This window comes from Sturnus vulgaris, chromosome 1, assembly GCF_052056855.1.
Source record: "Sturnus vulgaris isolate bStuVul1 chromosome 1, bStuVul1.hap1, whole genome shotgun sequence".
Classification (NCBI taxonomy): domain Eukaryota; kingdom Metazoa; phylum Chordata; class Aves; order Passeriformes; family Sturnidae; genus Sturnus; species Sturnus vulgaris.
Window position 1 is genome coordinate 127,772,382 of NC_142243.1, and position 13,835 is coordinate 127,786,216.

General features: G+C 41.1%; 1 protein-coding gene across 1 annotated transcript in view; it reads left to right on the top strand.

The window, feature by feature from the left end:
* STMN2 (stathmin 2) overlaps positions 1 to 4,956 on the top strand; it is a 37,571-nt gene extending 32,615 nt beyond the window's left edge. The window contains exons 4-5 of the mRNA XM_014870776.2: positions 1,077 to 1,268; positions 3,596 to 4,956. Coding sequence (XP_014726262.1) covers positions 1,077 to 1,268; positions 3,596 to 3,655 — 252 coding nt within the window. The 3' untranslated portion in view covers positions 3,656 to 4,956. The remainder of the gene's footprint in view (positions 1 to 1,076; positions 1,269 to 3,595) is intronic.
* Positions 4,957 to 13,835: the final 8,879 nt, after the last annotated feature.

Below are 13,835 nucleotides of genomic sequence, written 5' to 3' on the forward strand. Positions count from 1 at the left end.
CCTTTTTCAGTCCATTTAAAGCCACATGATAGAGTTTAAAAGGTTTCATTACCACTAATTGTAATTAATGGTTAAAACCCTTCATTTAGGCCTTAAACTAACTCATTTTTATGGATCACAATGGCAGTGGTGCCTTGGGATCAGCACTGAAATGTGCATTTAGTCTCCCGGTGCCCTATTTCATTCTCTATTTTTCTGTTTCTTCTCATGCTGCGTCTCATTTATTTTATCCAAAAGTTTATGGTGTTGTTTATTCTTTTCAAATAACTGTCTTTTCAACTAGACTTGCCTGGAGAATGGGCCCAATGCTGCAAGTTTTTTGGCTTCTTTCCTAGGATTAGTGGTTTCCTGTTGGAAATTTGATTTAATATAAATAACAAAGCTTATGCTTCTGAGCAGTGAGTTTACAAGGAAGAACACAATATTAAGCATAGACTGCATCTGTTTAATTCCTACTCACAGTTTTCATCTTCCTTGAAAAATAAGAACATCTAACTAAAAATTTTTGTTGCTTTCTATGCAATAAAACACTTTTTTCCCTTCCTAATCAGTGAGATTAATCCGAATATAAGTGTAATGGGAAAAAACATTGTCTGAATTGATGCTGCCTGTCATACATGTCAATAAACTTCCAGGCCTGTAATTAACTATTCAAGTACATTAAGGAAGAGTCCAACCTGGGTGAAAATTGCACCTGTCCTGCATCAGTAATCTCCCTTTTAACTCTGTACATTTCTTCAACCCCAGGTCCTTATTTCTACAGACAAAAGCCTATAGCTAGGAGACTGCAGCTGTCAGAGGTTGAGCAACCACTGCAGTAATCCGGGCGAGCCAGGGCAGCAACACAGCAGCATTTCTTGTTAACAGAAGTGCTCTGGACATTTCTCTGCTGCTGCCTCAGGCATGTACCCCACATTTAGTGCTTCTAAACCCGTGATTTTGAGGCTAATCCCGTTCAGTCACAAAGAGATCTTTATTTTAAAAAAGCAGGAAACTTTACACAGTTCTCCCGGGCAACATGGCAACATCCTTTGCTCCATGTGAGTATTTCTTCTCAGTTAAGTCTTTGTTTCCAGTCCCAGGAGGCCCAGGTGCTGAAACATCTGGCAGAGAAGAGAGAACATGAGCGAGAAGTGCTTCAAAAAGCTTTGGAGGAGAACAATAACTTCAGCAAAATGGCAGAGGAAAAGCTGATACTGAAAATGGAACAGATCAAAGAAAACCGTGAAGCTAATTTAGCTGCTCTTATTGAACGCCTCCAAGAGAAGGTAAGCACACCCTCACTTCTCACCTTAGACTCGAGAGGAAAATCTAATCAACATTTTGCAGAGATGTTGTGCATGGCCCTTATCTCAGTTGCTACACTTGAGTTATTTTTAAGTCAGACTTACTGACACCTGTCTAAACCACCACTCACTTTGAAAAAGAACTGAAGTGCTACAGTCACACAATCACAGGATGGTTGAGGTTGGAAGGGCCCTCTGGAGATTATCTGCTCCAACCCCAGGCTCAAGCACGGCCACCCAGAACCAGTTGCCCAGGACCATGTCTAGGTGGCTTTTTAATATCTCCAAGGATGAAGACTCCAATTCCACTCTGGGCAACCTGTGCCAGTGCTCAGTGACCTCACAATGAAAAAGTGTTCCCTGATGTTCAGAGGAAACCTCATGAGTTTTAGTTTTTGCCCATTGTCCCTGATCATGTCACTGGGCACCACTGGAAAGATCCTGGCTCTGTGTTCCCTTCATTTAGGTATTTACAGATACTTGTAAGATCCTCCTGAGCTGCCTCCAAACTGAACAGTCCCAGCTCTCTCAGACCTTCCTCATAGCAGAGGCTGAGAGATGCTCTTAATCTTCATGGCCCTTCGCTGGACTGTCTCTAGAGAAAGGTTGATTTTCTAGCTTTTAAGAAGTCCTGTGAACAAATGAAAGGTCACTTATGTTTAGATTTCAGCTTCTAACAAAAGTCACTGATCAAATCAAATAACTGCCCTATGTCTGTAATTCTTAGTTTCTCAGAGGAGAAAGATGAAAAATTATTAGGAAAAAATCTTTCATATACTGCCAAAGAGGTCTGTCTTTCCACAAGTTTTGCAAGGAAGGCAGTAAATTTTCCTATGGAGATCTTTGGTACAGCCAGAGGAAACAGAGAAATCACAAACCCTAGACGTAGGATGAAGTATGCCCTTCTCCAAAAAAACCTTCCACACAAGGAAGAGAAACATGCAAATAAAGATTTAGAAGTGTTAAGAAAAAAATTAATTAATTCTGTATGAGTCATCTCTTGTTTCTCTCAGTAATGAGCTTTCTAATATACTAGTAAATTGGCTAGAGAAAATAGGTCTCAGAGGTTTTCAAGGAGATCCCCATAAGCACCTCTACATCTTTGATGCAGACAAAAGCTTTGAGAGTAGGAAAGAAACAACAGAATCCAAAGGATGATGCTACAAGTAACTACACAAACAGGATAATTCTTGAGCTTAAGAGCTATAGCAAGACTGCTTGACGTTTTTGCATTAGCTTCATTTGCAGGCACATACCCAGACCTTATGAAAAAAAAGAGAAAAGCAAATTAGCTGTCCTCGAGGCCCAAAAGGAAGTGGGAAGGACAGCTGATGCATCTCTCTGTCCTAGGTTAATGTTAACAGACTGTTAAACCCTGTTTTCACAGAAATGAAATGGCATATATACATGAAACCCAAGACTTCTGAGGAAAGATGACAGTAACTCACTTGGAAACATTTGCACTGACCAGTAATTAAAAAATACAATTTTGCCAACACCAAAACATCGAAAGCAAACATAATTTGCCATCATCAAAAGTGAGAAAAAGAAGTGAGATATCTGGTTCCAAGTCTTCCAAAGTTATGCAGAGCTGTGGGTTCCCCAAGGTATTGGTGTCTAGAAGCTACTGCAGAGGTAACTTCTGTACACTGCAGTTAATAGGAACACCAAGCAACAAATCCCTTATAAAATCTAGCATTCAGTATTACAGGTCTTTCAAGGGCTGATTTTCAGGCTGTTAGTGCAGTAGGTGGTATTCTTTATTATAGCCAGAGCAAGAATCAAGAGGACAGGTAGCTTCAGTGTTCAGACTAAGGAGATATTTGAGACGTTCAGGTAGACACTTACCTCATTGTAACTAAGTTCTTAGATCTTTATTAAAGTTCCTAAATATCACAGATAACAGAGTTACTAACAATATGCAGGCAATTAATTCCTTACTCATCCTTCCCTATATGCAGTTTAATATCCAATATTCAAAGGGCAAATGTGAGCATGTGGCACATTTTATCCTGCAAAGCAGCATCTCCTTTACATGACCCTTTTAAATGAAACTCTGTGAGGTTCTGAGGATTATAAGGCCATATCAGATGAAAGACTGAGCTCCAGAGTAGGAGTAGAAAGTAAACACAAAACGTGCCTCAGGCTGGTCTGGTGGATGACACCTCTCCCGTGTTGCTTCTTTTAAAGATGTTTGTGCTGTGAAACAAGCATCAAATGCATGACCTAAAACAGATTGTCAGCATGAACCTGCCTGGGCAGGTGGAACGAGAAAAAGATTTGATTTTTCCCTTCTTGATGTTTTCCAGGAGAGGCATGCTGCAGAGGTCCGTAGAAACAAGGAGCTCCAGGTGGAACTGTCTGGCTGAAAACAGCAATGGTGGATGTGACCCATCCCCACCATTAGTAAACTCCCCCTGCCTATATTATTATGGATCATGCGATATAAGTATGGGAAATGTATGACGTGGTTTAAAAAAAAAAAAGGTAAAAATCAAGAACTCAATAAAAAACTTTAAAAAAAGAAACAAAAAAAATAAAAACAATGCGGTCTCTTTGCAGAATGATTTGCTTGATGTTTAAAAAACTTGGATCTTATTTTGTAAATACTTACATTTTTGTTAAAAAATACAATTATTGCATTATGCAAGTTATTTCATAATCTTACATGTCCTGTAACAGGCTTCTGATGTTGTCTATTTCCACTCGGTTGAATTTGCTGGGTCTGTTCATTTGAAGCACCTCATGTCTAATTCCATTCCCTGCGACTTCTCATTCCAACCACCATGAGGTCAGTAGTAGTTCTATGGTGCTAGAGACCAGTCATTGCCTAATAACCTAGACTGCTTTGCCATCAATAAGCTTTCTTGAAACAGTGACTAGATCACAGGTATTGTGACTTCACGTTCAGCTGTCCAAGACAAAAGGCTCTTAAAATGATTTTTCAAATGCAACTTATGATGCAGGACTCTGTACTGCTCTGTACAATTGAATGTTGAATTGCCACGTAGTGTGTTTGTTGCCTCTGCTTTTTGAGGTGAGAGGCAACAAAAACAGCTGTGCAACAGAATGAAATCAAGCAAGATCAGTTTGAGACAAATTTAAGAGGCACATTGTAACCATCGAGCTGTGACAAATTTTGGATGATGCCAAACAGCCATACAAATGCTAATTGTAAAGTGAGCTTAATTCACCACTTGGAAATTTATTGATGGAGCAACTAATAGATAGCATCAAGTGGCTTTATCTGTAGGTGCCATGATCTATGATACTTATCTGATGCTACCACATTACATGTGTAATATAGTACAAGAGGCTACCCAATATTTCACCTGGAACCCATGAGCCAATTGTTACCTTTTTTTTATGACACTGCTGACTTCCATCCATCATGACCTTTACTCTTCAGTGTTAGCCAACCCTACCTAGTGACAGACATCTAGGACTAAGAGGGCTGAAGCAGGAGGAATGACTAGACAGGGTGCTTGTGCCAAGTACAATATCACCAAACCTAACACATCATCCCCAAAATAGCTGCAGTTTTGAAGTTGTCCCTACCCCCCTGGAGGTTGCTGCCTGCATATTCTACTCTTCATTAGTGCTATTTTCCTGTATGTCATTGTGAGCAAGCTGTGATTAATAAAGAATTGGGGTTCTGTGAACTGAAAAAGGGCTTGTTTCTTCTCTCGCTCCATTACGCCTCTGGTATGTAGGGGAAGTGTAAGGGGAAAACTTAATCTAGTCATGAAAGCATGGAAATGAGACTTAAACAACACCTATTAATAAACCAGGCCTATTTCTCTACTAATATGGGACTAACCCCTGCTATGCATTTTCCAGTCCTTAGGCTGGTTGTTTTTAAAGATTAGCATATAAACTGAGCCTGTAAAAGTGACTTCTAGCACCAAGTTTATTAAAAAGAACTAGCTATATACACATGCACATGCACTCCTTAATCCTGACTAAACACTGGGGGAAAAATGGAATTTGGGGAAAGAAAAATAAATAATGTATCTCTGGCTACATACATCAATAACTACAACAAGATTCTGGGTGTTAACACGCTGGTTTTCAGGGTAGAAAATATTAATTTATAGGATTTATTGAAGAACAAAATCACTTGGGTATCTGCTGAGCTACAGAGCTGAGATATAAAACTGACTCAGACCCCATTTTCAACTGGACAAGTGATAAAGAATTATCTCTAGGATTAGTAAAAAACTAAACTAATTACTTGAAGTCATCAAAGTGGCATCATTTACTTGCTTTTTAAGAGAGATGGACTTTATGCTCCAAGTCTGCAACAGTCAGTTTTTTATTTTAGTAGACTACATTTTTTCGGAGCCAAGAGATGGCCTGCAGTCAAAAAGCAGCAGAAGTTGAACCTGGAGAAAGGCTGTGAGCTCAATTCTGTGTGCAGTGAACTCAGTACCACAGAATGAAATGAGTACTCCAACTTGTTAAGGCAGCTGGGTCTTCTTGCCTAAATTACTTATCTTTCTCAGGAAATTACCAGAAGTAAACCTGGCATAGAAGCCAGATCACAGACATTGAGTCTGGAAGATATGAGCTTCAATGTTGCCAAGCCTATAAAGTTTGTATATTGCTTTAAGCCCCAGTTAAAAAAAGGACATTACTGTAATTAAATTTAAGCTCCAGGATCTTAGCTTGATGGCTTGTAGATTCTGCTTTCATTTCCCAATGGCAAGCCACTTACAGTTTTCCCTGTTCATTGACTTAACAAATTCTGGTAGTACTTCAAGCCCTTTTCCTATTTGTTTTCCTGGCTATGGTTGCTCAGAGAACAAGCCAAGAACAAATCTCTGGTGCTGAGCCACACGGCAACCTGCATCACTTCCACGGGGTTCAACTCTCTCCCCTCACAAAAAAAGGGTGTCCACACCCAAAGTGCCAACTGGGATGGTCTCCAGCACACTCTTACCCAGCCACAGAACTGGGCTTTGCCTGGGAAGTGCTTCTCAACAGGTACCAAGGTTGCATTAGGGAAAAGAGTGAAGAGCCAGACAGTGGGAGCACAGCTGCCCCAAATCACAAACCATGCTCTGCTCCTGCTCACTTGGCTCTTTGAACAGTGGAGGGTCTACAGTTTATTTTATTAATATGTAACTATGCTTTGAAAGCCTGTTTGGAAGTACACTGCCTATTTAATCTCTAATAGCAAAAAGAAATATCTGGAGACCTGCAGGCATGGCCATTTCCTTTTTTTACTCCTGTTTCCTTACATTTCCTTATATTTTGCTTCAGTACTGCCTTTCTAGCTCCTCCCTGCTTGTGCTAGCTAAAGTGTAATGTTGCCATGGGTCTCTCTTCATGCTACAGATAAAGAACCTCCTTGAAAAGTAATATAAGTATAAAACACCTTATTTTTAAAATATTATCATTATGGTGAGACAGGGCTTTTTTAATTCAACAGCAACCAGAGGATTCAGGGCTTTTAGGTCAAAAAATTTAGGCTTCTTCTTTGATTAACTGTAGATGCCCAGGTCCATGCCATGAACTGTGGGTAGCTGCTGCTGAACTGCAGACCATTTTCCACAGGCTGCCTGAAACCTCCCACGGGATGGGAGGGAGGCTGGAGCACTGGCATTGCACCACACAGACATTTCCTCCTTTCACTGGGTTGTATGATGGCTCAGAAGCTGGGCAGAGCTGTGCAGCACGTCTAGAGAGGCGCTTGTGGCCTCTGACCTCTGCAGGTCCAAGGACTGCCACTCCAGGGGTGGGCAGGGTTCCATTTCCTCTTGGTTAACTCATCAGTTGTGCCAAAGCTGCCACGAGGTGACAGCCTGAGTAATCAAACAGGAAGGCTCAAACCTGTCATAATTCTTGTGATCCTACCAAAGCCACAAAATTTATGCTCAAGCCAATTCATAGAATCCTAGAATCATTTACATTGGAAGAGACATTTAAGATATTGGGTCCTGGCATCATTAACCTGGTACTGCCAACTCCACCACTAAACCACATCCATAAGTGTCACATCTACACATCTTTTAAATACCTTCAGGGATGGAGACTTCTGTTCCAATGCTTGATAATCGTCTTTGTGAAGATTTTTTTCCTAATATCAGAGTCACAGAATCACAGAACCCTTTATGTAGGAAAAGGCCATTTGGTCCAAACTATGACCAAACACCACCATGTCAACTAGACCATGGCACTAAATCCATGTCTAGTCTTTCCTTAAACACATCCAAGGATGGTAACTCCACCACATCCCTGGGTAGCCCATTCCAATATCTAATTACCCTTTCTGTGAAGAATTCCTCCCTAAGTCCAGTCCGAACCTTTCTTGGCACAGCTTTATGCTGTTTGCTCTTGTACAGTCACTTGTTACCTGGAAGAAGAGACCAATCCTGCTAAAACCTCCAAATATTTCCAAAGTCAGGAGGCTTGGATGTACGGTTTAAATCCATCACCAGTTCAGAGCTTGAAAACAATGCCTTTTCTTTCCTCTTTGTTATCATGCTTCTTGTCACATGGAAGGTCTTTGTTGCTTTGTTTTGAATGTCTAGAAGAAAATCCTAACCCTTCTATAGCCAAATAGCAATGTCTGCCCATTCCCCCACTCCAGAATTCCCAAACATGTGATTGATGTACAGCAGCACCGTACACACACACAGTTGCCTGCCTGCCTGCCATCTAGCAGCCCTGTCAGAGAGATGGGCTCTGTGGTCAGCACAGGAAAGAGTTTTACTCCCAGCACCTAAACTATGCAGAGAAGAGAGGTACTTCTCTCTCCTCTCCCAGAAGGAGAGAGGCGTTAGGGCAGCATGAACATTGTTCTCATCCCACCACATCAAACCAAACCCTCCCATGAAGTGTTGATGGAGAGAAGCAAGGATTGCACAGGAACGGGCAGGCCTCACCTCCATCTGGCAGCACATGCCCTATTCTGGGCATATTCCAGCAGTGGGAAGAGGAGACGTTCACTCTCAGAAGGGAGATCACCAGGATGATATCAGCATAATTTTAGGCCCCGTTCGCTGTGCCCCAGGGCTGGTGCCACAGCGATGTCGGTGCAATACTGCCATGCAGTGGTCCGAGTTGCAAGGGGCAGCATCTCTGAATACACCACGAATTGAGTGCAAGGGTTTCCTCTGAAGGATATCCATTCCATCTGCTGCACAGTTTACACTTCATATAAGCGTGGCTTTGAATAACGTGGCTTTGAAATTTGAAGCCTGAGTCCAGACATTTTCAGGTTTAAACTCTTTTGTAACAGGAGTGGCATGACCCCGGAGAGCTGTAAGTCCAAAGAAAAGACTGATATTTTTGTGTGGAACATGGAGCAGCCAGAATCACAATTATTGCAACACCACCATCAGAAGCACCCCTGACTATGATAATTCCTGCATTACTGAAACTTCAAATATGTCTAGAAAGCAACAGAGTGCAGAGCAGCCAGCTCAGAAGAAAGACTGAGATACTGATAAAAGCAATGTCTGAAGTACATGAAAGGGCAAAAGAAGCTACGTCAGAAACCATCAGCAGATTAGAGGCTAAATGAACTGTGAAACAAATCTCACATTTGAAAAGTAGTTTTCATCTCCTTGTGAAGGAGAGAGCATGGTCATCCTTGAAGCTCTCTCCCTTGAAAAACACTGAACTCTTTCTCCATTCCCACACCAGTACTTAGAAATAGGGCACAAGACAGAGGAACCTAAAATCCAGCCTATACTATATATATATATGTGTATATCTGTGTGTATGTTATCCATAGCTCTGTGAGCAATAGGAACCAGAATATCCTTGGATTATGCCACGGATTGGGGGGTTGTCCAATGTACAGTAAAATGCTTGTGCTCTAGCCATTCAAAATTCCAGTGCTATGCTGAAGCTCTGATGCCATCTGACCTTCTAGCTTTCCTCCAGGGAAATTAATGGAAATTCCTTTTTTTTATTCAAAGACCATAGGAATACATATAATTCATAATCTAGTTAGGGAAATATTTGTCTGCTTCAGGTCTACAATATAATGCCATGCTCCCCTGATTTTGGATGGCAGTAAATAGCTGCTGGAAAATGTCTTCCTGCTGTAATAGTTTGGCTTTGGTTAAATGGGTCACAGAAAAGGGAGATCCTGGGCAACCCTTGAAGATGGAGACATGAAAGGCATTATCCCAGATACAGCCCAGTCACAAGTGTGATATAAGGAAACAGCCCAGCTGCAACTTAAATTTCTTTTAGCTATTATAGTTGCAATGGATTTTTAAACAAACTTTGAAAAATAGGTTCACTCTATCAAAATATATTTTTAAAACATTAACTCTTAAAAGACACAGCTTTCCAAGAAGTCATTTAGATAATAATTTCTACATATTCACAAAAGTTGAGAAATATCCCCATGTACAACTGCTTCTGACCAGAAGATGGCAATCTCTTATTATTTAATAGGCAACTACAGAAGGCAAATTTTATTTTGAAGAGCCTTTCAAGCTCTGCAGGATCCTGAAATCCTACTATGTGGAGTCTGATGTTCTATATTTACCCTAAAATATGGATTTGGGTTTATATAAAACATAAAAGACAACACTTTTTTCCTCGGCCTAAATTCATTTCTTTTGCTACATTTCCTTAAAAATACAGCACTGGGTAGACATTTAAAAGAAACTAAAGGATAGGGTAGCCATATGAATAAACAGGTTAATATTACCTGTTCCTTAGTCTGGAGCTTAGAGGCTGATTCCTGCTCCTAGCAAGTCTGAAACAGCTCTCCTGAGTACTGGACGAAAGCAGGAAAACATCTCTGCTCTTCAGACAGAATCCATGCAGGCTGGAAAAGGGTGATGCTCACAGCATAAGAAACTGGAATATCCCTTCCTGCACTGTGTTTTACACTTAGATGTTTGCAAATGATGAAAAAAAATGGTGGAAAGCATTGGCATATGAAGAGCTGTCCATGAAGAGGTTGCACAGATTGCATTTTTTCCTGACACAGGTATTAGCTTGGGAGCAGCACTAGATAAGAGCACATCTGCCTCCAGGGACGAGTTTGGAGGCAGCACAGCTGCTTGCTTGCAAAACAGAGTCTGTGCTCAGATTAAGCTTCTGTCAGACCTTGGATGTCCCCAGGAAGGGCCAGCTCAGTCTGCCTTGTGCCATGCTCCTAGGACACCCTGCCCATGCTGGAGAGAGCCTGACTCACCCAGCCTGATGCACCCCCTTGGGTGCTTGTCCATGCAGGCACAGCCTGCGGCAGAGCTGTAGGGAAAGATTTCTGGGAAATACTGAGAAGGAGGAGGCTGATGGCTGCCACTGAGAGGCAGCAGCAAATTGCCGGCAGCAGCAAATTGCCAGCAGCAGCCAAGCTAGGGGAGAACAAAGGTGAAGCTGGAGGATGGTGCTTCTGCTCTGAATTTCCTCATCCCTGGCACCTCAGGAGGGGTCCTGTGGGAAGGTGATCCACGCATGGATGCCATGGTTTAATCCAACAGGCAACTAAACACAGCACAGTGGGATGAAGGAGAAAACTGGGGGTAAAAAAGTAAAATTCATGAGTTGACAGTTTTATAGGACATAAATTGAAAGATAACAATTATTATTATTATTATTATTATTATTATTATTATTATTATTATGCTATACTAAAAAAGGGATGCACAATTCAATTGCTCATCACCTGTTGACCAATGCCCAGACAACTCCCAATTTTATATACTGAGCATGATATCATAAGGTATGGAATATCCCTTTGGGCAATTGGGGTCAGCTGATCCAGCTGTGTCCCCTCCCATCTCCTGTACTCCAGCCTTCTCAAAGTGGTGTGGTGTGAGAAGCTGAAAAGTCCTTGGCTTAGAGAAAGCACTGCTCAGCAAAACATCAGTCTATTATCAACATTGTTCTCACCCTAAATCCAAAACACATCATGGTACAAGCTACTAGGAAGAAAATTACCTCTATCCCAGCTAAAACCAGGAGAGCAGGGTCCCAGGGCGTCCTGGGACCTGCACTCTGAACCCATCCAATATCCTTTCCAGCACTGGCACGCTGCAGGGTGTGTGCCATGTGCTCCCCAGCTCACAGTAGGTCATCAGCACTGGGCATCATCTGCTTGAACTCTGGCCAGCTGTTGGCTCTGTATTAGAGCTGACTGTGGAAATGATGCGACTTCTGCATATCAGAGTGCATTTTTACCCTCATGTTTTACACAATAATCAGGTGCTTGGACTGGTTTTAAAAGCGTAATTTTTTTTAACCTATGAAAGGATTGATGATGAGTTTTTGAAGGCACACAGGCATTGCTGTTCTCTAGGGAGTGCACCTCCACAGCTTTGATACAGCAAGCACTTGGATGCTGAAGCACAGCTACACAGGCTCCAGCTCACCCAGAGATGCTACTGCTTACTGCTGCAAGCATGGAGCTCTGCCACAGATTTTATGGAAAAATTGAATATTTTCTATGTTTTAATACTGGAAAAAAAGTCCCCTCTTTTTATTTGGATCAATAAAATACATGCACTGCTTTTTCACTAGCCCATTTTTCTCCTTTCTGAGAGAAATTAGGTCTTTATTAGTTTCGAGGTGAAAAATGCCCTGCCCTGAAAGGGAATTGCTCCTTTCTCAGGTACTGTAGCACAGGACCACTATGCAGTTAGATACTGTTTTACCTGCAGTCTTCTATGGATTCTCCAGGCAAAGAGAGAAAGGAAAGAGATTTCTAAACTGAAGATAGGTTCTTTCCAGGGATGTGGAACACACAGATCTAACCTGTGTATCTCCTTTTCTTTCCATCACATTTCAGACTATTTCTCAATAGACTTAAAGGAAGGATAAAAGCAAGAAGTCAGCCAAGTATTCCAGCTTCCTGAGGAACGCCTGCATTTTGGAGCTCTAAAGTCCTGTGCCCAGCATAGGATGATGTGCAGGTCTGAGGGGTGAGCAAAAATGAATGATTAAACAGGAACACACAATTTTCTAAGCAGCATCTTGATTTCTGCAGAAAGGGGTATTGCACTTTCTCTCCCAGCAGTGGAAATCAACCACAAATACTTTGATATTGAATCCTGGCATGGCTATGCCCATAAACTTAATCTTTCTTGGTTTGTCTAACATGGGAAAAATTATCTTCCTCCTTATTCTGCTCAGTGATTTATTCATTATTTTGGTGTTAACAATGATTTATTTTTTTCTCACTAGTCTTGTAGTAGAAGATATAGTTGGCTGAACTATTACCACAAAAAAGCTTTTGCACAATGCATATTTATCTCACTAAGAAAAAGTTTGAAGTATGACGTTGCATCTTTGCAGCACTATGAAGACAGTATTGTTCTCCAAATGACCACTATGTTCACAGTGGTCTTAAAAGAAAGCAGATAGAAATGAAACACAAAATTATCTCCATTACACTTAGGCAGACAAGAACTGGCTGAAAATAGAGGTGCAAGTAGATAAAGTTGCAGTTTTATTCAGCAACTGGTCTTAAAGAAAGACCATACATTTGAGATACTAAAATGCCTAGAGAAGTGTCAGAACAACTTCCGTTTTCTCAGAATTAGGTAAGACTCATGAATGCAACCATCCTTATGGGTATTTCTGAGAAAAAGCCTAGAGATGGTCATAAATAAAGCAAGAGGCTTTAAGAAGACAAAATCAAGTAGATATGTGGGTGAAAATACAAATATTCATTGTAATTATGACACTGCATGAGGTAGCTGCTCACATCAACAGAGGTAACCCTGTCAGTAACTGCAGATATTTTAAGAAATTTAAGTACAAGGAATCCACTCTGGCATTACAAATACAACATTTTCCATGGGAAGACTACCAGTCAGCTTGCTACTGGAGAAATCATCATCTACATCGCTTCATAGGTGTTAGCTATGATATGTCTCTAAAGCCATACAATCTACAAAGCATTGACAACTCCATATGGAATCATAAATTATTTTCACATACTTATCAAAAGCCAGCCAGATGGGCGCGTGGTTCTGGTGAAAATGTCTTGCACTCAGACAGCTGCAAATTCTCAACCACCAGTAACAGGTTTTAAACGGACTCTGGAAAGTTGCTGGAAGCACAGATAATGTTCCTATAAGTGTTATTAAGTCCAAGAAAATTCAAAGAAGAAATTAAAGCTTCTCTAATTCTGCCTTCTCACTCACAGTTCAGATGACTTGAATGCTACCTATCTTAGTTAAGTGGGCTCCTCTCGTGACCCAAGTCCCCAGACAGCTGCCCTGGGTTTCCTTGCAATCTGCTCATCCTCTGAGTAAGCCTGTGTATGGCACTGGGCTGCATTTGGTACAGCAATCACATGAGAATGAGAGAATGGGAATCCATTAAATTCTCGAGTGCTATTGAATATTTCGGGAAGGACACTCCCCCCTTACTACAAACTGCTTAATATTTTATGGAAAAAGAGATCTCAGAGGCCATAGTAGAGAAAAATACCTAAAGGAGCAAGCAGAGATTTTCTAAAATACATTTTAGCTTACACCATGTTATATATTTTGTCCATCATGACATAAGATAACACAGATGCTGGTAGAAGTGTTTCATGGCAAATGCAGGTCATTCTTTGGGATT